The sequence below is a fragment of the Cryptotermes secundus genome, unplaced genomic scaffold (assembly GCF_002891405.2).
Source record: "Cryptotermes secundus unplaced genomic scaffold, Csec_1.0 scaffold693, whole genome shotgun sequence".
NCBI classification, from domain to species: domain Eukaryota; kingdom Metazoa; phylum Arthropoda; class Insecta; order Blattodea; family Kalotermitidae; genus Cryptotermes; species Cryptotermes secundus.
In genome coordinates, this window is record NW_019722434.1 from 1,595,519 (window position 1) to 1,623,451 (window position 27,933).

The 27,933-nt window shown below is 47.1% G+C and overlaps 1 protein-coding gene across 2 annotated transcripts in view; it reads right to left on the reverse strand.

Annotated features, from left to right (window-relative positions):
- LOC111861470 (probable cation-transporting ATPase 13A3) overlaps positions 1–27,575 on the reverse strand; it is a 53,864-nt gene extending 26,289 nt beyond the window's left edge. The window contains exon 1 of one of the 2 annotated variants that reach the window (XM_033750338.1): positions 313–393. In XM_033750338.1, the coding sequence (XP_033606229.1) occupies positions 313–352 (40 nt within the window). In that variant the 5' untranslated portion in view covers positions 353–393. Of the gene's footprint in view, positions 1–312; positions 394–27,463 lie in introns of those variants that run through there. The other variant, XM_023846083.2, reaches the window with a different exon arrangement.
- Positions 27,576–27,933: the final 358 nt, after the last annotated feature.

Here is a 27,933-nt window from a genome sequence, read left to right on the forward strand (position 1 = left end):
GTACAGTCGAACTCGGGACCTCTCGCTTTCAGTTACAATAGTCTGTCAGGCGTCCAATGTCAGAGACTGGATATGATATGATGCAGCTACAGAAATTCATAAATAGTTTTGATAGGCCCTGGAGTCGACTCAGCCTCTAACAGAAATGAGTAGCAGGAATATTTCGGGAGGTAAAGGGCGGTCGGCGCGTAAGGCTGACAGCCTCACCACCACCTGTGAGCCGATTGTCTAGAAGATGTGAGAGCCTCGACGTCTCAACCCTGTGGGCCTCCGCGGCCTGTTACAGGGACAGCTTTACCGTCTTCTTGTTACCTGTTGTTCCTTTTGTTGCAGTTGAGTCCGTGGGAAGCATCTCACTCGGAAGAAAAGCGTCATCACCGAGGAAATTCAGCGCTCAACCTGGCGAGCATTTTCCGTCTGGCATCTGTACTCGTCCTGACAATCAGCAAGCGCAGCGTCGCTGTCCTTGCCAAAAGAACCAACATGAACTTGTAGCTGGCATCTGTGACAGCAGGTAGGCCGACAAAGTAATAATTTCTGTAGTTGTTGTACGTCGAGCTGGTATTTCGTGGGCCCCCCCCCCCATGTGTTTACCATTAACACAAACGACGCAGTCCGGAAATTCACCGCTAGCCCCAAAACGCTTGTGCGCTGCGGGTGCTGACGGCCATCCCCATGTGATAGCCCCACGGACTTGCACAGCAATTTCAGTCGTGTCGCTTTTCGAAATCCTGAACGAATGAGCAAGTTGCATGAACTGTGCCCCTACAGGCAAATAGCTGGAAACGTGAGAACTGTTTGTAATTTCCCATATCTCTCCTTCGAAGTGCAGAGGATGCAGTCGAAGCCAAATGAAAAAAAAAAAATTGCGAGATATTTTCCGCGAAGAGTTCCAGATGGTACAGTAAAGCCGCTCCGGGGATAGTGGGGCGAAGTCCCGGCGCCACCGTGGGGCCTGGCCTCGCTTCGGTGCCATGTTGTTTCTGCGATCTGACATTACAGCAACACCGACCGAAGGTAGCACTTAGGATCACGATTTTTCTAACACATTCATCACAGCTGCAACTGAATACGGCCATGGGCGTGCTCAGTTCCAAGCGACAGTGACATTTGCCTCTCTTTTCAGCTGAACGTTTCAGCCAGTTTCAGCTTCCCAGCCCTCAACTTCCGGGAAAAATGAAATGCGTGAGAAGACGCAGAATTTGAAAGTAATATCACATGATTTAGTGACTTTAGACGGGTCCGGATTGATAATCGGCTTTATTGAACTCTCACAACTCGTAGCTACAAGCACGGGCTATGCTCTCACTGTTCTACACACTTCTCGGATCGCTACAGGACACACCAAGTCTTCTCAATCTGTTAGTCTTCTCTAGCCGTTACTCGGTAGCGGCTTCCAACGGCGGACGTTCCCCTGCCTCTGGGTTCCCGAACTGTTCCCGCCCTCAGCTACCAAATTCTAACAGTAACAGTAAGAGCTCTACCTCACTCACTGACCAACTAACTGCAACAGCTAACATATCAGCACGGACCGCTTAGAAAACACCTTTCCTCTGTTGCTGTTTATAGGCCACTGTCTAGTAACGGCTGTTGTGTATACTTTATACTCTCTTCATAGTTGCACTATACTACAAGCCGGAAGGTCGCGGGTTCGATTTCCGATGAGATCATTTGATGTTTCAATTTACCTAATCCTTCCACTATGGCCCTGTGTTCGAATAAGCCTCTAACAAAAATGAGTACCAGGAATCTTCTTGGGGATAAAGGGCTGCCGGTGTATAAGAATGACAACCTCACCACCATCTGTGAGCTGATTGCCTATAAAGTGTGGGAGCCTCGACGTCTCACAATTCCATGGGCCTCCGCGGCCTGTTACAGGGAGAGCTCTTGCCTATAAAGTGTGGGAGCCTCGACGTCTCACAATTCCATGGGCCTCCGCGGCCTGTTACAGGGAGAGCTCTGTACTACTGGAATAGCAATTTAAGTGCAAGCTGGCAAGGACCGAACAGAGTATTCATAAAATGCTGATCTGGTCACGCTACGAAGCAAAATCGTTGAATTCTGTTTGCGGAAGTACTCGTTTTCTTCTTGCGAGAGCCGTACGGAAAATAAAAAAATGTGTGGACAGACTGCAGAGTTATTCTCTTTTCAATGTAAAGGATGTGGTATAAATAGTAACCACTCTGCTCGGAACAGCTGGTTAGATGTTCAGTTTACAATTCATGGCCACCTGTTCCGCTCTGGCGAGCCTCACAGGACGTGACGTTTTGATAATAGAGTGGCCACGAATGAGCGACACCGTTTAAACTGGGAGACTAAGCATTTTCTTGCTGTCCGCCTGCCTGTGTAGTGGATGTTAATATTGTCACGTGATGCGGTGACTCTAGACGGGGTTCGGATTGGTAATTGGATTTATTCGCCACTTACACATAGTTCGCTTGCGGAGTCAAGCCACGGAGTTTGTTTTTTGTTTTACACAGAAGATAACTACAAGTAACTGTAGCAGTCTCACTGATTTACACTCACTAAAGTTCACTGTAACTGCAGCACACATTAAGTCTTCTACGTCTTCACTAGTCGTTTCCTGGTAACGGATCTTAACACTGTCTTTCGCTTACGTCTTTCCATCTGGCACACATCCTACAACTGAACTAACTGCATCAACTTTCCTGGTTATAACATCTCGGTACAGACCACAAAAAACATCCCGTTACAAACAGTAATTCTCTTGATGCATGCGTATTGATTGCCGCGGGAACGTGTTTACAAAACCGTTGCCCGGAAACGGTCGTTATTTACAGAGTCCCCGCTTATCAGCGGCCTATACGCCACAATATATATGCCATTCCTGAGAACGTATCTAGTTTCTATTCAATGTTTGCGAGGTATAGGCCACACCAGCCTCTTTGCGCATGCTCCCAGATCATAATTTATATTCGATTAAAATCATTTCAAGGTGAGGTGACACGTAACATGTGCGGGAGAGAACAGAAATGCATACAAAGTTTTGGTAGGAGAACCTGACAGAAAGAGACAAATTGAAAGACCTAGAAGTAGACGAAAGGTCACTATTAAAATAGATACAAAAATAAATATTATGCCAAGTTGTGAAATGGATTCGTCTCCACAGGATCAAAACTAGTGGTGGGATGTTGTGAAAACGGTAATAAAACTTCGGGTTACATAGAATGCTTTGGAATCTGCAGCCATCCCGCTCGGGTGCCTTTGCCACAACATCCGTCCGTCTCATTCTTAGCCTCCCTTTCTTCGTTTTCCGTTCCGGTTTTGCTATCATTAATCCTCTTGAAGCTCCTTCATTTTCTCTCCTTACAACATGTCCTGCCCATCTCAATGTATTTATTTTAATTCTTTTAATTACATCAACATCATTGTATAAAGTATATAATTCGTGATTGCAACGTCTTCACCAGACCCCATCAATTTGTACTGCTCCACTGATCATCCTTAAAATCTTTCTCTCAAAACCTCGAAGCAGTGCTTCATGAGCCTTGCTCATATCCACAGAACACTCTTGCAAGTACTGATGCTCTTCTGCAACAGTCCGTGAAGGCCCATAGGCTCACAGATGGCGGTGAGGTTGTCAGGCTTACGCGCCGGCCGCCCTTTAACCCCCAGGAAGATTTCTGGTGCTCATTTCTGTTAGAGGCTGAGTCGACCCCAGGGCCATAGTGTTGCTGGAAGCATTAGGTCAATTGAAGAATACAATGACCTCATCGGGAATCGAAGCCGCGACCTTCCGGCTTGTAGCATAGTGCCTCAACCAACTATGCTACCGAGTGCCCCCACTTTTACTAAACTACCTAAAATAACCTACCAAAATCTGCTAAACTAAACCGTACATGTGTGAACCAGAGTTGTAATGTTTCCGTCAGCGCCCTGAATGCCAAGATGGCGCCATCGCGTCTCCCGTCCAACACAGATTCTACTGGCGGAGCCTCCGCCCCAGACGGCTTCATTGGCGGACGTGTAAATGCTGCCCGCTCGNCCCCCCCCCCGAAGTAACAAAATTATTAGTGGCCGTCGACCTGCGTCCGGGAAACTTGCCCATGCGCCGTTCGCCGGGTTCGTAAGCAATTTCCTGAAACAGCTTGACGTGGGATCCTGTGACAGGAATGCGAGACGTCAGGACCTGAGCTCACCACTCACTTCCGGTCAGTCATCTGATCGCTACCGCTTGCCGTGCTCGGTCTTGCACAAGTTCATAATTACCTTCTAAAGAGACTATAGACGGGGTTTGGATTGCTAATCGGGTTTACTGAACTCTTACAGCTCGCAACTACAAGTTGGGGTTATGCTTTCACTCATCTACACATTTCACAAGTTGCTGTAGAACATCACAAATCTGCTCAGTCCGTTACAGTCTTCACTAGCCGTTGCTTGGTAGCGGCTTCCAACGACTGACGTTCCTCTGGGTTCCCGAAATGTCCCCCACCTCAGCTACCAACTTTCACGTTAAGTACCTAGCAACTGGTCTACATGGCCGCGCCATAGCTCAGGCGGTTAGTCGCCAGCTTTCCACCGCGACGGTCCGGGTTCGAGTCCGAGTCTGGTCATGTGGGGTTTGTGGTGGGAAGTGGCATTGGGGCAGGTTTTCTCCGAGTACTTCGGTTTCCCATGCCAATCTTCATTCCACCAATTGGTCCACAATCACCCTCACCTGTCATCTGGGGCTGGTACAATAGGCCAGAAGTGGCCGCAGTACCAAGTGGACTCAGTTTCACCGCTTATTAATAATAAAAAATTGTCTACATGCCATGTAGTTTACTCTGCGTTCGTGTCTAGTCCGACAGTCAGTTGTCTCGTCTTGTTTTGGTACTGGTTGTCTTCTGTTTCTATGGTAACGGTGCCTTGTTCAGCGGCGGTAAGTTTTATGGGTTAAGGTGTCTGCGCGACACCGCAATGTCTTTGTGTGATCTCTTGCTTAGGAAAGGAGGCTACTCTGAAGAGACCAACATCTGGGCACAGGCCCTTTGTAAGCAGGCTCATGCCTATGCAATGTTCCATTGATGCTAAACGCTGTCTTTTTCAGTGGATATCAGACAAATAATTGGGATAATTCCGGCGCGATCGGAAGGTGGAAGCAACAATCGGTAGTGTAGTGTTGCTGTACAATATGCCACTTGAGCATTATTGTTGTGACATGTAGGCCGTCTCCAGGAACCGAACTGGCAAACGCGTTTCCGCGGAGATACGATTCTTGGACACAAACCATCGCTGGCTGTTAAACAAACGTCGATCGCGAGTCCCAGGGGAATCGGACCCGAAAATGACTGCACTGGCGAGACCAGTAGCATTTGTAAACGACAGACCCGTCCTCTCGTCAAAGAGAGCGTCCCATTTCAACAAACGCGCCACTGTCTGACAGTAATAAAAATCTGGTCTTACGCCCCAGATGGGGTCTGTGGTGATGGGATACGTGTGAAAACTGTAGCAAGAAACAGAACTATCAAATATTCCTATTAAATTTCCTAAAAATATTCCACTGGTTTTAGATAAATATCTCAGAACGTTCATAAAATTAGGTAATGAGTTGTAAGTATTTATTGGCTGATCTTTTGAAAACATCTTTCATTAATTTATTCAGTTTACCTTAAAGAACGCCCTATGCACTGGAAGCATATCTGTATAAGGCAGAAAATTTTCCATCCGCTCACACGGTGTAATTTCATTTTTTTGTCACCTTCCTAAATAAGTGATAACTCGCTATTCATTTCCGAACGTACGCTCTTCGCTCTGTGACTGTCACGTTTTTTCCGTTACGCTTACTTGCTCGGGTTATCTCTACCGTGAATAACAACCTTTTTTTCTCCCCAAACTTTTGAAAATTAATCTTATAACTGATAAAAAATTGTCGTTACATAAGCAACACGGATGAAACACCAAGGCTTTGTTCCGTTTTATGATCAGGCACAATGTCACTCTCCCACGTTTGAACCGTGACTTACCATGTGGCCTGCTGTTTCCACGCGAAGACCCGTGGAAACAATTGAAAGGTTTGAAACAGACCGGCGAAGGTTCGGACAAATGTTCCGAGCGTGTGTTTGTGCCTTATGTCTCCACAAAATATCTGGGTGGATTTCTATGAAATTTGGATTTCCTGCACCCACGCTTCATCACATTCGGAGATGGGACCGGCCGCCTTTACAGAGAGATTCTTCACGACTTTCATCCAATCAAATTACGGGATACTGGCACTCATGAAGAAGTGCATCTGCATTGCAAGGACGATGTAGCTACTGAGGTTTCCCATCTGTATGAGGTTTGCCAATGCCAGTTATCAGTAAAGCAGTAATAACAGATCCTCTGAAAATGTTGCACGGTTCAAATATTTTGGGACGACGATAACAAATCAAAACCTGATTCAGGAGGAAATTAAGAGGAGACTGAACTCGGGTAACGCTTGCTACCATTCAGTCCCGACCCTTTTGTCTTCTTGTCTGTTGTCCAAAAACATACAAATTAGAATATACAAAACTATAATTTTGCCTGTGGTTCTGTATGGGTATGAAACTTGGTCTCTGACATTAAGGAAGGATCATAGACTGAGGGTGTTTGAGAACAGGGCGTTGAGGAGAATATTTGGACCGAAGAGAGATGAAGTGACAGGAGGTTGGAGAAAACTGCATAATGAGGAGCTTCATAACTTGTACTGGAGGAGCAGAGACAATAATAGTAATAATAATAGTTGTTATTATTGTTGACGTGTACAACCCGAAAGTATTCACAATCAAGAAGAAATGTTTGTTTGCGTGCTTGAAGAGCAGCGAGGACAGTTTTCCGGCAACAAGACGCATTCCAGTGTGACGTGCAGAGAGAGAGAGAGAGAGAGAGAGTTTTCCCGCGCTGTAGCCCGCAGGCGGCGGGTGATCTGCGAAATGGCGCAACCATCAGGCTGTGTGAATTAGAGATAATGGTAACATTACATACCGACCATCTAGCAGAAAACAGTATGAATGTGAGCGAGGAATGAGAATATCTCAGTTTCTCACAGCGCTCATTCTGCAGAATTGTAACGCCTTGTAGTTCGGAGAAAGTCCGACGTTTCGGAGTAACTCATCGTAAGGGTCCGAGACTAAGCCAGGCTGCGGGGGGAACAGGCTGGAAGCTGAGATAGCCACACTCTTCTGCTAGTTTCTTTCTCTGTTTTCTCTTCGATCCTGAAAACATCGAGCTCTGTTGAAAGGTGAGGTAAGTTTGTCGGAGGAAGAGTATGTTATTTTAAGTAGAGCACATTTACTGAGGAAGAGAACCTCTTCTTTGAAACAATTAGACTCCTCGCACTGCAATGACAGAGACGTCACGTGTCTGTGAGATTACGCAGCTCCTGAACACGCCATAACATAATGCAGTACACTTCTTGAGAAGCTGACGGTCCCTCAGCTAACCAAGAACTTCCCGCTGTCTTTGGAACACGTAAGTTTCACTTTCGAGGTCTGAACAGCCAGACTCTTCCGTCTATCCTGACCCAGATGAATCTAGTCCACGCAATCATATCATATTTCTGTAAACTCCATTTTAATATTTTCCTTTCACATATGTCCGTATGTTCTAATTAGTCTCTTTCTCTCAGGTTTTCCTACCAAGACTTTGTACGCATTTCTCATCTCTCCCATGCGTACTATGTCCCCAGCCCAATTTATTCTCCTTCATGTAATCATCCTCATAATATTGTCACGTGTATGTGCTTATAAAGGGAGTCTGAATTGTAATTGGATTTATTGAACTTGTACAACTCATAACTTCAAGCAAGGATTGTGCTGTCGTTGTTCTACACACTTCACAAATCAGTATAAGACACTAGATTTTCTTTGTCTCTTACAGTCTTCATTAGCTGTTGCTTGGTAGTCTCTTCCACCTGCGGACCTTTTCCTTCCTCTGGGTTTCCGAACTGCCCCCGGCATCAGCTACCAGCTTCACACAGCAACCGAACTCCACCGGTTATATAATTAACTGAAACACCTAACTTGTCCTGCTTATAACATCTCCGCACGGACCGCACAGAAAAGACCTTTCCTCTCTTGCTGTTTCAGGGTCGCTGCCTAGTAACGGCCTTTGTATAGTTGCATATTTCGCGGTCGTTGCCTAGCAACGCGTCTACATGCCACAGTACAATTATGAAGCTCCTATTACGTAAGTGTAGTTTTCTCCATCCTGCTGTTACTTCCTCCCCCATAGGTTCAGACACCCGTCAGAACCTTGACCTGACACCCTCACCCTGTGTTGTACCCCTCTGTGGACGCACACACACACGCAACCGCTTAGAGCGCTTGCGCTTAGAGGAAGAATCCAGAAGCCTTCGGATTATTACTGGACTCCTTGTCGTCTTGCGATGCTTTTGGCATGTAAATGTTACTTGCAGCATACAATAGCAAGAACTTATCTTCCTTATGTGTTATGTAAGCATTCTGTTGGCCCAGCATGTTGAAGTCGTGTGCACAGTATCTGCACTTATCGCGACATGCAGCCTTGCTAGGCCACGCGAAGTGCTGAGGTGGGGCTACGGGGCCTCTTCGTGTCTGGGACGTCCCGTGCTCGTTATACAATCGCAGCTACTGACAGCGTCAGTATGAATGATAAGACCCGAGTCTCTCACGGCAGTGAATGTGAAAACAATGGCCTTTCGATATGTGACACCGTAAACTTTGGTTTATAACTATATCAACGTCTCTGAGGAACCTGCTGCATCTCTTTCACAGTAGAAAAATGAACATACCCTGAACAGGGAGGCAAAAAGTTTCTCCGAAACAGTGATACTCATCAACCAAAGTACTCGGCTTCATATCCGGTAAGACCCGCATCTTGATAATGTTAGGATGTTGGCGTTTTTCAGGTGTGTAGATCACAATACAGAGCGATAGGAAAGGATTTGGAAGGAGGCGGCAGTGGCTTAACCGAGGTACTGTCTCGATATTTTACAGGAGAGACTAAGGACAATCGCAAAAATCCTGTCAAAGTACGTTTTCTGGGCCAACGTTAGAACCGAGCACTTTCCGAATAGAAATTTACCGCATTACCGCTACGCTAGCCTGCTCAATGTGTGCAGCATGTGCTGTCTCTTGTTTCCCCGACCTGGCAAAGTAACCAGAACAGATGAAACCCTGGAAGACTGTGGGAACCCAACAATGGCACTTAATCTGTTCCTTGTTAAGTAATTAGCCCTCTAACACTCAACTTGGTTTCTAAAACCTTAAGTTTTTAAACTTCAAAATCTCTTCTACGACACTGGTGTATGCACACCACGTTTCCGACGGAAACGCAGCAGTTTCATTAGCAATTTTAGAGACCCCTGAAGAAGACCTATATTAGTCGAAATATATATTTTACATAGGCCAGTGATGTAGAAGAGATTTTAAAGTTTAAAAAGTTCCATAAAATTAAAGCAAGTGGGGGTACGCGGTAGCGTAGTTGGTTAATGTACTAAGCTACAAACAGGAAGATCGCGGGTTCGAGTCCCGATGTAGTGGATTTTTTCAATCGACCTAATCCATCCAGCCGCACTATGGCCCTGCGTTCGACTAAGCCTCTAACAGAAACGAGTTCCAGGAATCTTCCTGGGGGTAAAGGGCGGCCGGCGCGTAAGGCTGACAAGCCGATTGTCTGCAAAATGTGGGAGCCTCGAGGTCTCAAAACCCTATGAGCCTCCACGGCCTGTTGCAGGGATTAGTTAGTTAGTTAGTTAGTTATTGGAGAGGGTGGGTTTTCCCATGCACTTAGACCAGTATTGGTCCATTGTGCTACCCTCTATGATATTCTACCAGTCTCTGTACCCTACCGATATTGGTGCGTACCATCAGTCCCGACCGAGCCAGCGAGTTCGGCCTCTACTGGCTTGGCGGTATCTATAATGCTTCCCCCATCTACCATAGGCGTTAGAGACTACTGTTGGGCGGGAAACGTCCTTAAATTTGGCTCAGTGACCTCCTTTGGAGATATGAGGTTCTTTTACGTGCCGTAAAGCTACGACACGGGACCCACGGCTTAAAGTCCCTCCCGGAGGACTTGTTCCCTGAATTTTTCCGCCCTTAAAAATTCCACGACCTCCGCCGGGTTTGAACCCGCGTACCAAGAGTCATGAGGTGGGAACGTTACCTCTAGACTACGGAGGCCGCTCAGTTGCAGGGATACTTTTACCTTTTTCAAAAAGCAAGTTGCATGTGAGACGACTAATAAGAAGCAAGGATTGAATAAGTGGCGCGCAAGAGGCTGCAACGACACAATATTATGGCACTTAACATTTTTCATAGCTTTATGACGTAAGTGAGGGTTATCAACGTACGCTGCAGGTGTCAAATTGCCGTCCTTTACGTGCCTCACGGAGTCCTCGAGGTCACCGGAAAATTAGACACTATGCATTGTCATGGGAAGAGATTTAGCTTATTAAGGGGACTTAGTTGGCCAAAGTAATGTCCATATATTCTGCAAGCCCAGGACACGTTATGTCCTGCGTAGCCAACCTCACAGAAGAGAAGTCCTGCCTAAGTATTGTCACGTGATGGGACGGGGTGTGGATTGGTAACTGGATTTATCAAACTCATAATACAAGCAAGTATAGCGCTACCGCTATGTGTGCTATGTCTTCACCGGTTGTCGCCTGGTAACGGCTTCTAACGCCGTAGCTTCCACAACCTTCATGTTCACGTCCCTACAGGCCGGCGACTGTCTCACCACTAACTAAATTCTAAACTTCTACTTATGACGCATAGAAAACAGTTCCAACAGTTCTATTGTTGCGTCATGTAGTTGTCGCACAGACCGCGTAGAGAACACCGGTTCCCAGTTTTACCAGTTATGCGTGTTAGGAATCTGTTGCCTAGCAATGGGCGTTGTTTACAGATTAATTACTTAGGAACGGATCTACATGCTACAGTATGTCTGATTTCCCACTGGTGTATAAATACCGGAAGTGCGTTAAAAACGGAAGCTGCTTAACTACGACGTAAAGGTGTAGGTCACTAGCGGACGATGCGTCAAGTCCACAGAATACGAAGTAGTATGAGAAATTGCAAGAAGCATATTCCCGTCTGCTGCTGCACGTTCTTCCTGGCTGTTATCAACCTCTGTCCCATTTAAGTGAATCAGTGTTGGTTAATGGTTTATTTCTCAGCTGCTTCGGTTGCGACGCATAAAGTTAAACTTAACGAGAGGATCATTAATCAGGCTTATAATTTGAATTTGAAGTTCTCATGACGACGATTATGGACATTGCATTCTTCTCGGATGTGGCATCGTATAGCCTGGTATAAAGATACAGACGATTCGACGTAACCTGCTGCCTCCATCTGCAGGACATTTTGGAGAACCTACTGTCTCCAGGGTTCTCTGAAAGTGGAGGCAGCATATTCCTCCGAAATATGAGTGCCCCTTTACCAGACTACGCGGTGTCACGTCCCAGAAGACAGTAGTATTCATATTCACGCCGTAAGAACTTATATCGCAAAAAAAATCGCCTTTTCCTTTGGTGAGAATTATACTAAAAACATAATAGGCCTACATGGAGTGGGCAAAATGCAGAGATTTTATGTTAAAGCGGGTGGGACATATGTTTTGTTTTCTTGGCACTACAGCCCCAGTGGGCTCCATGAACTTCTCCGTCTACTTCGGTTTTTCTACATCTTACACATTCGGTAGGACTCCTTGGGCGGGTGATCAGCTCGTCGCAAGGCCTCTACCTGTACACAGAAAAACGCACACACACAAACGAAACATCCATGCCCTGAGTGGGATTCGAACCCACGATCCCGGCTTTCGAGCGAGCGAAGACAGTACATGCCTTAGACCGCTCGGTTACCATGACCGGCGGTGCATAAGGTCACTGCTGTATTTTAAATGTTAAGTACCACGAAGAAGATATCAGGCCTACCATTTCTTATCATTAGTTTGTCATCGAAGTTGTATAGAGGGATGCACATGGTCCCATTGTTGGCAAAAATAAAAGTATGTTTATGCGATCTCCATGCTGTCTGGGTGTCTCTGTACCCACCCTATTAACTTCTGAATGCCTGGACCAATCTTTATGAAACTTGGTATGAATGTCATGATACCGGAGCCCATGTGAAGAGACTACTTCATAAATCGCTCCCATCAGTCTGCGTGTGTCTATGTGCACCCCTCTTTCGTTGCCAAGAAACGGCTCGGTAAACACATTTCCGCGACAACGAATACACGCAAGAATAGTAGAATTGTTTGACGCGTCGTTGCCTATGCGGTCCCTATCATATCAAAGGAGAGTATGTGGTCTGAAGGCTCACGGAGCCGTCAGACAGTAAAATGTGGTCATGAGTTTCGTGGGACTAGGAACCAAGAATCACTTTGCTGGCGAGGACCAACAGCAATTTGCTTTCCTGGACTCGAATGTATATCCCTCTATCATTTTTAGGTATCAGCTCTGTGAAAACGTTCCCGCGGCAACGAAGAATCGTTGGAAGCGTCGTTTTCTATGCAATCAATGTCGTATCAAAGGCAAGTAGGCGATTAGTTCTTCCCGGAACCTGAGACACGTGACGTCAGAATACTTTACTTTATCATCCTCCATAACATACAGCTATTCCCTCCACGGCGCCCTGGGGCTCGATCCCAAGTCAATTTATGTGTGATTTGTGGTGTGGACACAGTTGCTTTCTCCGAGTACCTCGGATTTCAGTATCGGTTCTGCTCATGCGCTCATCGGACGCTCTGTATTCCCGACCAGTCCCGAAGCGCTGTATGCCATGTTGGGTCCGTAGCCACCCCGCCGCACCTTCAGCTCGCGACGCCGGGGCCACTCCGAAATTCGCCCGAGGCAGGACATTGGCGGACCGGATACTTGTGCCGGTTCAAGGACCTTGTAAAACAAGCGGACTCAAACAGGTTGTCTGAACGGGTTAGCAATAACGCAAGTGGACTGACAGCCTCTCTCGCACAGTCGTTCTTCGGAAGCTGGTAGTCGCTTATTTGGTCAAACTCCTCCTCTCTTATAGAACCCGATAATTCATTACCATATTCACAGTAGCCCATGGTCCTTATCCGGAGCCAGATGACTCCACTCTAAATTCTTATTCCCTACTTTTAAATACTACTTGTTGTACTCATATCAACTGCTAGGTCTTCCAGATGGTCTCTTACATTTGGATTGTGGTTTCTTGTATAGCCTTCCCCAATGTTTCTAATATCCGAATGCGTGCTACATGTCTCAACAATCTTACACTTATAAATTATATAATTATAACATTTAAATTGAACGTAACATAATGGGGGCCAACAATTTCGTGGCCAAATTAGTTTGGTCTGAAATGGATCTTCGCATGATATACGGTGTATTCTCGGTTGTGTCGAGGCATTGGACTCTGTACCCTCGTCGAAAGTTAGTTCGCACTGAGGCCTGCTTCTCATTCATCCTTAGGAGTTCGGGTATAGGCCACAGGCGGTGCAGTCACGGAGCATGCAGAGCACGAACTGGTCGCGTGCATCTATTCAGAAGGTTGATTCTCTGGTTTCTTTGACGGAGGACAAAAAGAGGTAGCTTAATAATAGCGCCGCCATCTTGTAAGACGTGTATGTAAGTAAACATGGTTGTTGGCAGACAACTGAATCTCAGATTGGTTCATCTGCATCATGGGAGTGACATTCTGTAAGCTTATGCTAAATTATTTTTATGGTGCCGTGCCGGCTTCGTGTCACTTACGTGGGAGCAGAGCTGTGTTACCTAGCAACGGCATGTTTGACGATAAGAACCCATGTGAATGCCTGCATTTAAAACATCTCAAATTAATTCTTAACTTGCAATTTTTAAACGATTCGAATAACGCGGGTTCGTTTCCCGATAAGGTTATTGCATTTTTTCAATTGACCAAATTCTTCCAGCCGTACTATAGCCCTGGGGTCGACTCAGTCTATAACAGAAATGAGTACCAGGAATCTTCCTGGGGTGTAAAGAGTGGCCAGCGCTTAAGGCTGACAGACTGACCGCCATCTGTGAGCCGATTGTCTAGAGAAAATGTAGAAGCCTCGACGTCTCGCAACGCTGTGGGCCTTCACGGCCTCTTACAGGGATAGCTTCACTTTATTGGTCTTTATTAATATTAATGGGATGATCAGATAAAGGAAGACTGGCTGAGCACTTATCGCGAATCATAAGGAAAAACACAACAGCACACGAAGTTAGGATGGGAGGTTACAACTAGGATTCATCTGGCTCTGAGATAAGAACCCGTGTCCTGCTCTTATGAACACGGTACTGAACCTGATAGTTTCTTGAGTGGCTGAGCAACTGTAGGAGTCACGAGAAGGACCCTGCTTCAAACAGTTTCTTATCCTCGTACCCAATGGCCTCCAAGAGATTGCCGCAACTCCTGAGTCTGGCTGCCGAAACAATTCAAATCTCCACAGAGTGTTACTCTGTCACGGTGAACAGTTCCTAGCCCATGCAGAATCTGGAGTCCTCACACCGTAGTTATGAAGAATACTCTCTTCTGGGATACAAAGAAGTGTAAATAAAAAGTATAGCTATCCCTGTAACAAGCCGTGGAGGCGCATAGGGCTGTGAGACGTCGAGGCTCCCACATATTCTAGACAATCAGCTCACAGACGGCGGTGAGGTTGTCGTTCTTACGCGCGGGCTGCCCTTTAACCCCAGGAAAATTCCTGGTACTCATTTTTCCTAGAGGCTGAGTCGGCCTAAGGGACATATTGTAGCTGGAAGGATTAGGTCAATTGAAAAATCTAATTACCTCATCGGGAATCGAACCCCCGACCTTCCGGCTTGTAGCATAATGCCTCAACCAAGTACGCTACCGCGTACCCCTATAAAGCAGTGTAGTCCGTTGAAAGTCAGTCGCGTTTCGGAGAATAATATCACCTCCATCTTCAGGCTCGAAGAATAAGCGAAAGCAGGTAGCAAGCAGAGCAGTCGGTTGGCCCGAAATTTCGGACTATACAGGAACCCACTGTTTTTTAAAGACACGAAATCGGGAGTAATTAATTAATTCGCTTAGTGGGGGGGGGTGGAGCCCAGCTGGGCCCACTCGGCACGGCGGCCACTGATTGGCCTATTGTAGCCTGCCCCGGGCGATTATGATGATGGAGAATTGGGTGGAATGTAGATTGGCAGGGGAAACCAAAGTACTCGGAGAAAACCCGCCACAGCGCCACTTTGTTCACCACAAATCCCACTTGACCAGACCCGGGATCGAAGCCGGGTCGCCGCTTGAGCTGTGGCGCGGCCATAAATTGGGAGTAGAACAGTACTATTACCAATTCTTACGTATGGATGTGAAACGTAGAGTCGTATGCTTTCATGCTGGTATCTTATGTGGCTTAATCTTTGACCATAAAGACGGGTGCTGTATATCCCTCCGAAACGTCGGTTGAGTTTAAATGGACTTCAGACTATTATATCCCAGAAAATAGTACTCTTCAATTCTGAGGTTAATCCGTGAAATGTAAGACCACCTCTTGTTCGCTCTCCAATACTACTTATTCAGTATATTCGCAGCTACCCAGCAAGTCCGACTGGCTACCAGCTGGATGACCGAAGGTTCGGAGTTCGAGTCCCTGTAGGGTCAAGAATTTTCTGTTCTCTACGTCGTCCAGACCAGCTCTGGGGTCCACCCAATCTCCTATACATTGGATAGAGGTGGTTCTTTCCCTGGGGGTAAAGCGGCCGGGGCATGAAGCTGACCACTCACTTCAGCTAGTGCCGAGGTCAAGAAAATGTGGATCTATATATCCACTCCCCCATACGCCTTGATGGCGTAGTTCTTAATTAGTTAAGCAAAGGGACAACTTTGTCCAGAGGCCGTGCCCCCATCCGCAGCTGAGGACGAGTCACACCGTCGTGACAAGGGACCCGCATGTACATGCAGGTCCCTCCCCTTGCGACTCCTCCAGTCTGCGCAGTTCCTGTTAACGTCGGGTGACGACATATCTTGAGCTGGCAAAGTTACGCAACTATGAGACCTCCGGTGTCACTATCTTCATTCCCGTCATATGTTGAAGATAGAATCTTAACAACTTTGTAATGACGATGTAATTATCTACGTTTCTTTCCGATAATGAAGCAGCCTTCTACACGAATACATTATGTAAGCGTGGCATTTATCGTCATCACTGCGCATCTTCATGTTTACATAGCATCCTCGCAGGCTGGCGGCCATCTCACACAAACCTCATATTCTTCTAACTGCCGTCTATCTCTCTCAAATCTCCTATAGACTCTCTACTCGGGAGTGACTCATAATGGCATAGGCACGGACCTCACACAAAACGCCGCCTCCAGCAAATCTTCTACTGTTGCGTGCGTGTCTTTCTGCCATCACGTGATGGCTACTGAGCCATTGCCTAGCAAGGGGCGTTTTTACAGACCCATTCCCTAGCAACGGCTGTTTCTGCTGGCTTCACAATGTTGGCATTCAGCAGACATACCACAGTATTTTGATGTGGATATGTGAAGTGTAGCATCCCATATAAAGGAGACTGCTTGTGATTAAATATTTGTGCGTGTTATTCGTAGGCGATGGCGCTAAACGTTAGCCTGTACATATCATTCGAGAATATTTAAGTCTGGAAAGAAATACGGAGAAAGTAGGGTAGTTAATTGTAGGAAATTGGATACAATAACAGTCTGACTTCCCGCACAATTCTCAAAGAGTGTCAGATCGGTCTGTCCAGAAAGAAGTCACTTCTGCGGATGATAGGCTCAGGGCTTGCGTGGTAAAGCCCATCACTGAACTGGCCTTGGGCAGGAAATCGCACAGGCTGGTAACAAAGCTTATAACCATCCTTGAACACTGGGGAGGCGCCAAAATATTATGGGCCCTTCGAAAAAGGAGGAACAGGAAATGTGGACAGGAGAGGGAATCCTCCATCTTCAAGATAGAAGAATAAGCTAAGCAAGAAACCAGTGTGAAACAGGTAGCGTGTTTCTCCGTGACGTAGGTTGACTTTCCCAGAAGATAGAACGGTTCATAACGACCGCTGTGAGAACCTCAAATCCTGACTTCCACTTTGGTGATCAAGCTTACGACCGTTCAAGTGACTACGCTGCCGTTGTAGCATAAAATACGTAAGGTAGACATGATCTGCTCTGCAAAGCCTGTACTGACAGAGGACTTGTATATAGCTCAAAAGCAAGAATTTCCAGTAACATGCTACAAGTGCGATACGTTCACTCGACGAAAGGCCAAGCGTATTCAGAAGGGAGAAACCCATCTTCTCGTCAGAGAGGATGTTGCGTAAGGACTATGACCTCAGGAGTTCAGTTGAAAAAATATATCTCTGGTCATGAGTCTCCAGGGGCTTGACGTCATTACGAACTAATTAGCGGTAGACACCCGTAAAGTGACTGACTCTGACTCTGACTCTGACCCAAATCCTACAACTTAGGGCCTCGCCGCCAGGGGCTCTGACTGCAGTTGCAGTGCCAACTGTCGGATGAAATATGAACTTGCGGGGGAGTTTGTTGACTGTTGCCGAAGTTCCATGAACATTAGTCACAGCCAGTCAGGGCGGTATATAGGACTTACAGTTCCTACAAACGGGATCTGCCTGAACGCCATTCATACGCAGAACACATTGCTTGTTGCTGCACAAGGAGACAAGGCTGTTGTGAGAATTGAGTTCAAGGCAGCCAGCGATACACAGTTTCTGTTACGTTTTATATGTCATTGTCAAGAATTTGTGCCCCCCCCACACACACACACTTTAAAGTACGGAGCCGGAATAGCTCAGTCGGTAGAGAGACGAGCTGGACCGGTAGAGGCAAGAATTTTCTATTTATTTCACTGGGGGCTGCAACACCCCCTCATTCCGATGGGTACTGGGTCTATTTCCCCGGGTGTAAAGTGGCCGTAACGTGAAACTGATCAGTCACATCTAATGTCGAATTCAAAATGACTTTTCTATATGTTTTATACATGAGATTCATTCGGTTCTCGCAATAAGGCAAGGTTTTATTTTCTTAGTCATTATTTGACCATTTACTTTCATAGTTAATCTCCTTCTTGTTCTTTCAAGTTACTATTTAGCAATGCGTTTGTATTTCTTGTCCGAGCGATACGTTCAGCCCATCGTAACATTTTAATACACTCACAAAGCTACATGTCATGGGAGACAGTATGCTACTAAGGGGCCCATATAGCTCAGTCAGTATCGTGACTATGCTATGGGCTGAACAACCGAGGAATCAGATTCGATTCCCGTTTTTTCCTCTCAACAGCTGTTTTCACATTCCATTGTGTCCACTTTACAAGAAACACACAATCAATAGTATTATATTGTGATATGTGACGTCGTGTTGTCGGGTAGAAATTCACTGCTATTTCGGAGAGACGTGCTTCCTACATCTTGGGGCTCAAATTTGTATTTGGCGAACGCTTCCCGTTGCTTCGCTTGTCCTACCCTGTAAATGGAGACAGTAAGGTCCTTTGACACGTCTGTGAACTTCTACCAGACAACACGGCTTCACGCCCGAGAAGTTATACGTTTTATAGATAACGCTATAGCCTCGTATCCGTGAGGTGCTCGGTTCGAAACTCTCTTGGTACACAGACAATCGGGGCTAAGGTTTTTCGTGGGTTTTCTCCGTCTCTTCAGGCAAATGTTAGGATTATACACGGATTTGGTTATATCCCTTCTGCTGAACCCTTTCGAATGCAGTCACTGCACGCTACAGAGTCGAGACACCCAAAATACGCGGGGCTGAGAGGGAAGTGATCCTACGTCATAAGAGAACAAGGCTCTCGCGCATGCTCATGCAGACAGCAAGGGGCAGCCGCTAATTCTCCAACCATTCATTATAAATACAATCTGAACATATAAGTAATCTCTTCATTTGATAGAAAGCCTTTTACAGTTGGAAGGTGAACAGAGTTTGGCATATAAGCGGCTGTAAGCTATTGCTAATGACTGCTAAGTGACGGACTGCAAAGAAAACGGATTGTCAGGTCACCCCTGATAACCCGGAACATGAACACGCTCCGAGCTGCTAATCTCCGTGTTAAATCGCCTCCATTAGCAGTGGCTTGTGCCTCTTCGGAAGCGGTCGCTAATGAACACTGCAAAGTGAAGGAGTGGAAACAAGCGGGGCAGTCGGGTCATGTGAAGACCCGTGTATGGACGTACTCCGAGCTGTTAATTTCTGTGCTGAAGTGCCTACCTTGGGGGGGGGGGCATGCTTCGCCAATGTACGCCTGCCGGGCCTTTCAGCGTGTAACACTTCACAGGTGTTCAGCTGATCAAGAAAATTCGAAGATTCAAGTATGCATAACTAGAATATTACTTGCTGTTTTGTATCAGTGTGAAATTCCATCTCTCACAGTAAGGGAGGAACATAGACTGAGGGTGTTTGAGAACAGGGTGCTGAGGAGAATATTTGGACCGGAGAGAGATGAAGTGACAGGAGGTTGGAGAAAACTGCATAATGAGGAGCTTCATAACTTGTACTGCTCACCAAGTATAATTACGTAGAATGATCAAGTCAAGGAAGATGAGGTAGGCAGGGCATGTAGCACGAATGGGGGAGAAGAAAAATGCATATAGGATATTGGTGGGAAAGCCAGAAGGAAAGAGACCACTGGGAAGACCTAGATGTAGAGAGAACAATATTAAAATGGATTTTAGGAAAATAGGATGTGATGGCATGGACTTGATTCGTGTAGCTCAGGATAGAGACCAGTGGAGGGCTCTTGTGAATACGGAAATGAACATTCGGGCTCCATAATATGTTGGGATATTCTATAATGCCTGAGAAAATGTTGGCTTATACAGACGGGATAGCTCTGTCGGTATAGTAACGGGCTACAGGCTGAACAGCCGGGATTCGAGTCCCGGCAGCGACAAGTTTTTCTCTTCTCCTTAGCGTCCAGACCGGTTCTGCCCCCCCCCCAGCCCCCTTATCCGACGGGAGCCGGTAAATCGGTTGGACTGCGGATCTGACCACTCACCCCCATCTAATTTTGGATGAAGAATGTTGGAGCTATACCTCCACTCCCCCACACGTCTTCATAGCGTAACGCTTAATTTATTAAGCACAGGGGAAACTTTACATTTTACCCTTTACGGTTGGATTTACAGGAAGGTCTCTGCTACCAGCAGCTAGTCTAGTATTTCAATAAAACCGGAAACTTCTTCAACAGGTTTCAAAGTTGGTAGATCATGCAACTTGTCTCCTGTGCGCAGGGGTCAGACCGTCTGTGGGCCCTTCCAGCAGTCCTCCTGTTTGGGAATAAACCGGCTGGCTGACCACTCACTCGAGGTTCCAGGTTCTCACTCTTGTGCCTGTGAAAAGTACTATCTTCCGTTTTGTGTCACCGTGTAGTCTGGTAGACCGTTGCCATCGTTTCGGGTTTTCACTGACCATTCACTTCCAGCAAGTTCTGAGGTTTAGACCTCCATTTCCCCCATACGCCTAGATGTTGCCTACTGGATTAAGTATAGCGAGAACAGTTTGGCAGGCGAAGTGCAGGGGCACTGTTGGCTACACTGAACACGGCTTGCACGTCACTGCAACTGGCAGATTTCAGTCCTCCTAGTCCGATAGCCGTGTGATCTTGTCCCCGACGACACCAACACTGATCACGTGGACACGAACAGGCATCACGGAACAGCGTCCCACTTGAGAAGCTAATAGTCGCTCAGCGAGTCAAGAAATTGTCCGCATTTATGGAAACCGAAGATTTTTTTACCGTGACCATAATAGACCACTACTGGATCCTATACTGCGCCAGACGAATCCAATCAGTGAACCCTCACACTATTCTTTAAGACATATTTTCTGTATTATGTAGGTTCTGTCCATCTATGCCTAGGTCTTTCAAGATAATTGATACCTTCCATTACATTGCAACTTTTCATGAAAATTCAGTGGGCATTTTGCGAAGTTACGTCCACAGACGAACAGACAGATTTGCGCGCACAAATGTTCAGTCTCAAAATTTGGAGCACAAGTTCGTAGTAAATAACAAAAGTAAACAGATTTTTTTTTTAATTCGCTTAGTGGGAGTGGAGTCCAACTGGGTCCACTCTGCACGGCGGCCACTGATTGGCCTATTGTACCTGCCCCGGGTGATTATGATGATGTAGAATTTGGTGGAATGAAGATTGTCAGGGGAAACCGAAGTACTCGGAGAAAACCCGCCCCAGCGCCACTTTATCCACCACAAATCCCACTTGACCAGACCCGGGATCGAGCCCGGGCCGCCGCGGTGGGAAGCCAGCGACTAACCGCTTGAGCTATGGCGCGGTCCAAAATGAAGAAGAAAGTGGTAACGCATTTCGGCCCATAACTCATCGCTGTAGGATACAGTCCGCTATTCAGCCCAAAGCGTGGACAGATTGTTCGTGCTGTTACTCAGCCCCTGCAGGCAAATACAGGAACCACAGCCGCTTCCTTCCAGATCCTCTCCAATGAATCGTTCAGTGAACTTCCTACCATTGGACGCTATACCGTCCGTGTACTGCCGTCGCCGTAAAACAAAAACATAATAAAGTACCGATTTACGTCACCTGACTGGCTACGTCACGCTTTGAGCAGGCAACTTCACGGAACAAAAGTCCCTACGTGTTCAACGCGATCTCCCGTGTTGAGAACACAATGTAGAAACTTTCTAGTGATGACGTAACGCGTCCATGGGGGGGGGGGGCCCTGTTTTAATGCGGTTTAAAATTCGAACTTGCGCTCCATGCACGTTGCGTAAGCAAACGGCCGGTAACATTTCCGAGTGGACAGAATTACGTAACTTGGAACATTCTGATGAGTGCATGCAGAACGGGACCAAGCGACCAGGCGGACATGAACGTCAGAGGAAGAGAAACAGTTGCGAATTTTGGAAGACTGGATTGGAGAGTTCTGTTGAGCGGATTGACCTCAACTTCGGTGTTACGAATGTCGTGGACTACTTTACGACGCTGTGTGTACATAGACTACACAGCGTCGAACGGTAGGATGATTGCTGAAATGGAGACACGGCTTGTGTGACTATAGACGGGGTTTGGATTGGTGAATGGATTTACTGACCACTTCGGGCCGCGCCATAGCCCAAGCGGTTAGTCGCTGGCTTCCCACCGCGGCGGCCCGGGTTCGATCCCGGGTCTGGTCAAGTGGGATTTGTGGTGGACAAAGTGGCGCTGGGGCAGGTTTTCTCAGAGTACTTCGGTTTCCCCTGTCAATCTTCATTCCATCAATTGCTCCACAATCACCCTCGCCTATCATCTGGGGCTGGTACAATAGGTCAAAAGTGGCCGCGGTGCATGGGACTTAGTCCCACCCCACTAGCAGTAAAAAACATAAAATAATACTGACCACTTGTACACGACTCGGAACTACAAGCAGTTGCAGCGCCACCGCTACTCTCCACACTTCACAGTTCACAGCACCTGCTAATCTCTTTTCCAGCCTGCTATGTCTTCAGCCTTTCCCTGGTAATGGCTTCTAACAGTGGAGACTGTTCAGCTTCATGCGCTCAAGTTTCCTCTTCACAGCCTCCCTTACAGAACTTACTGGGTCTTCCCAATTCTCTTCAAGATAACGCCTCGGCACGGACCGCGTAGAAACACCTCGTTTCGAACAGTGCTTCCATTGTTGCGCGACGATTCGTTGCTGCGGGAACGTGTTTACCGAGCTGTTGCCTAGGAACGTCTCCGGTATATTCGCCTATCTCGCCGTCGTTCCACAGTAACGGCTCTACACGCTACAGTATGGTCATGAGTGCCGTGGGACTAGGAAACCAGTAATGACTGTGCTGACGATGGCCATCAGCACTCTACCCTACCCGACGAACCGATTAGTGAATAATGATTTAGAAGACATTTGGGAAGGAAGTGGTCGTGGTGCACTATTTGGGACTCAACGCAAAACCCCTGAGTCAGGATGGCCGTTGTTCCGGCCGAGATTCGAACCGATTACCTCCCAAATACGAGCGTTACCCCTTTTGAGCCACAGCCTTCCTTAGAAGATTCTGCCGGTTTCCGCGTCTTCGGATTTTTCTTTCACAGAGCAAGTTCGTCAGCCTTGCATCCAACCTGTTGCTAAGCGGTGACTGTGTAAACAACGGCCGTTTCTGGGCAACGGTTCTGTAAACGAATACGCACGCGACAATAGAGTTACTGTTGAAAACTGGATGTTTTCTATGTGGTCAGTGCCGAGATGTTATTAATAAGCAAAAAAATCAGCTCAGAGATAACCCATGTGGAGGGTTGGTTCAATACCTCCACCGCGACCCTGCGAATCATAGGAGGCGACGAAAATGGAAGTCCCAAATCTGAGACATTAGCAACGGCCAGCAGCATATACAAAGACAGACCCGTCCTCTCGTCAGAGAGGGCGTCCCACAGAAACAGGGCGGTAACTGTCAGACACTAATAAATATCTGGTCATGAGTCCCAGATGGGGCTCGATACCAAGACTTACTGGCTGACTGAGCGGCCTCCGTAGTCTAGAGGTAACGTTCCCACCTCATGACTCGTAGTACGCGGGTTCAAAAACCCGGCGGAGGTCGTGGAATTTTTAAGGGCGGAAAAATTCAGGGAACAAGTCCTCCGGGAGGGACTTTAAGCCGTGGGTCCCGTGTCGTAGATTTACGGCACGTAAAAGAACCTCATGTCTCTAGGAGACCTCTGAGCAAAATTAGGCAACATTTCCTGCCCAAGTAGTTTCCAATTCCTCCGGTAGATGGGGGAAGTATTAGGTACCACTGCCAGAGGAGGGGGACGTCTCTGACAGAAAGGGACTAACTATTAGATACCACTGCCAGAGGAGGTTGGAACCTTGCTGGCAGAAAGGGGCTGATAGTAAGCATCAGTACCGGTAGGGTATGGTATGGAGACAGTAGAAATTAAGGGGGACGCACAACGGACCACTAACCGGTCTAAGTGCATGGGGAAACCCACCCCCTCAATACGGAATACGGAAATACTGGCTGACTGACCGACCGACAGTCGTAGTGTGACTTTGACTTTGACTTCAGTTCAAATAGAGTTCTGCACGGGAAGCCGTTAAGAAAGGACCTAAGCGCGTTCAGCTGCAGAATCTCCACTGTTAGAAACCGTTACCAGGGAACGGCTGGTGAAGACACAGCAGGCTAGAAAAGGCTTATCGGTTGCTGTGGTGAGTTGTGGAAATTAGCGTTGGCGCTGTAATTGCTTCTTGTTCCGAGTCGTGTGTGTGAGTGGTCAATAAATCCATTCACCAATCCAAACACCGTCTATGGTCACACGCATACACGTGACAGTATCAATGTCCCCAAGTGATCACACGTTTCTGTATATAAGTACGTGTATTTCAGAGGTAACGGCCGTCAAATAGTCGCGTGGAGTTGCGCAGACTAACCCGTGCTAAAAGACCGAAGCGCATCTAACAATGGTGAGCCCATTAATGTGCGCTGCGACTTGCTAAAATACTTAGCAACGCAACTCAGACCATTTCTATTTGTCTGGGAATTTGCAGCAAATTACGCCCACGACACGGGCAGGCTGTGACAGCTAGAACAAATATTGTGTTTCTAACGCCGTGTAGTCCGACAATCAAAGTTTCGGAGGAACATATGCTTTCTATCTTCAGGGGGGAAGAATAAGCCAAGTAAACTAGTGGTTTCCCGCTTGACTAACACTTCTACCTTGAAGAAAGAGGCGACAAGCTGCCCGGAAACTGTTGGATTTCTGCCCATCTGCGCGGCGCTGCGACCCAGAAAACAGTCACGTCCGTGAGAACATCAGCTCCAGCTTTCCACACGTTTCCCACGGCGTCACAAAGACAGCTTCTTGTTCACGGTGGATGCACTTTCGGTGTAGGACGTTTCGGCTCCTCGTCTGACGTGGAAAATTGTCCCTGTGCTTAACTAATCGAGCACTGCGCCATGAAGTTGTACGGGGCAGTGGATTGGATCTATAGATCCACGTATTGTTGACCTCGGCACTACTTCGAGGTAAGTAGTCAGCTTCACGCCCCGGTCCTGGATAAAAAGCCCCCGTTAAGAGGCTGGCTGGACCCCAGAACCAGTGTGGATGACGTGGAGAAGAGAAAATACTCGCCTCTGCCAGGACTCGAACTCCGACCCCTCGACTGTCCAGCCCCGTAGCCAGTCGCTGTAACGACTGCGCTATCCAGGCTCCTCGTCTTGCGTGTAGAAACGCAAGAAAGTGAAATGTAAAGCTCATGGAGGTCCATAGGGTTGTGAGACATCGAGGTTCCCACATTTTCTAGAGAGTCGGTTCACAGATGGCAGTGAACTTGTCTGCCTTACGCACCGGCTGCCCTTTACCCCCAGGAAGATTCCTGGTACTCATTTCTGTTAGAGGCTGAGTTGACCCCAGCGATATAGTGCGGCTGGAAGGATTAGGTCAACTGAAAAATCTAATGTGGTTTCATCCATTTGCATGGGTGTGAAACTTGATCTCTCACATTAAGGGAGGAACATAGACTGAGGGTGTTTGAGAACAGGGTGCTGAGGAAAATATTTCGACCGAAGAGAGATGAAGTGGCAGGAGGTTGGAGAAAACTGCATGATGAGGTGATCTGTAATTTGCACATGACTAGGATAATGAAATGAAGAAGTTGTGATGCACAGAGCATGCAGTACGCGGAAGAGAGAGCCCCCATAAGGCGAACAAGAAAGAAGCTGAAGGATTAACCTGCTTCACGCTGGTTTCTCATTTTGATTATTTTTCAATCCTGAAAATGGAGGCGACATGTTCCTTCGAAACGTCGTTTGATTTTCAGCGGACAAGACAGTGCTATATCCCAGACGACGGAACTCTCCTTGAATGTGGCCTATGAACAATAAAATATGATTTTTGAACGTTTCAGTGGCGTCCTGCACACTGCAGGGAAATGAAGGGGCAGGGCCCGTCCGCAGGATTCGGTTGCGCTGATAAGTTCGTGGTTCTGTCGGTTCGTCACGCCTCCAACGTCACTTCGGATCGATTTATGGGCTCCTACATATCAGGATTCGTGTCTTATCAGTGCAAGCTAAAGTTGTCCCTGTGCCTAACTGTGCTGTGAAGGCAAGTATAACTCCACCATTCTCTGCCTTGGCGCTAGACAGAGGTGCGAGAGGTCAGCTTCACGCTCCTGCCGCTTTAATCCCGTCGGAATCCCCCCCCCCCGGTACACATTTGATAGGAGGCTGGGTGGGCCCCAGAACCTGTCAGTACGCTAAGGACACTAATTCCCTTACCGGGAATCGAACCCGAGCCGTCCAGCTCTTAGCTGTACCGACTCCATGTTCTGTCAGTTCCTTGCATAGAAAAGAGATACGTCGTTAACTTTCTAACATTATCCACAGTGTGTTGCGAAAGTCGTACAACAGATTGCAAACTTCTGGGCACAAAGATAAAAAAAAAGGCAGTGGATGAAACACAAATTAATTTTGGCGTTATTTTTATGGTGGAATTATTTGCGACTCCTTCGTTTTAGGCCACTCTTGCCTGAAGTTATGTCTGTACAGGTGAGTGACGTGCGCAATCTGTGGCAGTTGAGTGGCTTGAAATGCGTGTCTTAATGTCGAGTGGAACTGAAACACAGCCACGAAGGTAGAGACGTTGAGAATTTGACACTAGATGATTTCAACAAAACATCCAGCATTTTCATAGACTTACTGAGGAAAACCACGTTAAATTTCACTCGGGATACAGCGGTAATTCTGCCGAGGTCGTAACGCTTCTAAATAGAGCCGGTATATTTACCGCTACACTAACCTGCTTGAGAACCAAGCGTCCTCCACATGTACCTCATGTGATTTACTCCTCAAATGTGGAACTTTGTTCAGGGACCGTCTCTTACTGGTTCTACTGAGGCTGAAACCAATTCCTCTTCCCCTGCCACTTCTTCCTGGCATTAAAGACAGGCCTGAGCCTGGGTCAGTAGAATGATCAGGCCACGGGCTAGGCAACCGAGCAATCGGAGTCTATTCTCGTCAGCAACGAGAGATATTTATATTCTCGGTAGTCCCCAGGCACTCTCTGAGTCCCCGCTGTCACGCACCCAACGCTTATTGGCAGCTCCTTCCCTGGGGTCAAGCGTCTGGGACATAAAGCTGATCGCCACTTAGGGAATAAGTGGCGCTTTAAAGCCGTTCCTCCATATATCTTTTTGATGTGGTGTTTAATGTTTGGTTAGAAGCTGTACACCCATTTCAGGTGGCACTGAAGCCGGAACAAAACGGAAAGAAGAAGAGGAAGTGTGTGTTGGGGAGGGGGTAGCGAGAGAGAGCTAAATTTGAGTAGGCAGAAAAACACATTTTGTTTTCCTCCGGTTTTGAAGGTTCGCAGGCAGTGCCCGCTCGTGTTTCTGCTAAGGGTGTGTTTGAGATAGGGTAAAACTCTAGGAAGTGAAGAAGATGAAATTTTAAGATACGAATTTGATGCCTGAAGCTCACATAAAAAATATTTTTAAAAATTCAGGCTCCATAGCAACAATGTAACGGTTAACGCCGTGTTTATCACACGAAACACAGAACAAGCTAGTCAGCCTTACCTGCCATCACTGGGCCCGAGGCCGTCCGTTTCTGCTGCTCGCTCGTCGCGTCTGCACCGCCGCTCGCTGACGTATTGTTACGTCACAGTGAACCTACCGCAACCCGAGTCACTTGCCTTCTGCTCAAACACTCAACAGGTAGCGGCCAGGTCGTTCTGCTTGCCGGGAAGGGGAAGGCTGTTCCGATAAATGCCCCTCAAAGAGGGAAATTTCTCCGTCACCGGGCCATTCTGCTTACTTGGTATGAAGGGTCTTCCCCAAAGGCATGTTGAACACCTCACTTCGTCTAACATATGAAATAAGGTTTTACTGCGAAATATTGCTGTGAAAGCAACAGTGACATCACTCGATTAGGAAACATGAAAGCCAGTTGCCTGGGATAACTCAGTGGGTGTAGCGACTGGCTACGGGCTGGACGACCGAGAGATCGGAGTGTCAGTCCCGGTAGGGTCAAGAGTTTTTCTTCTCCA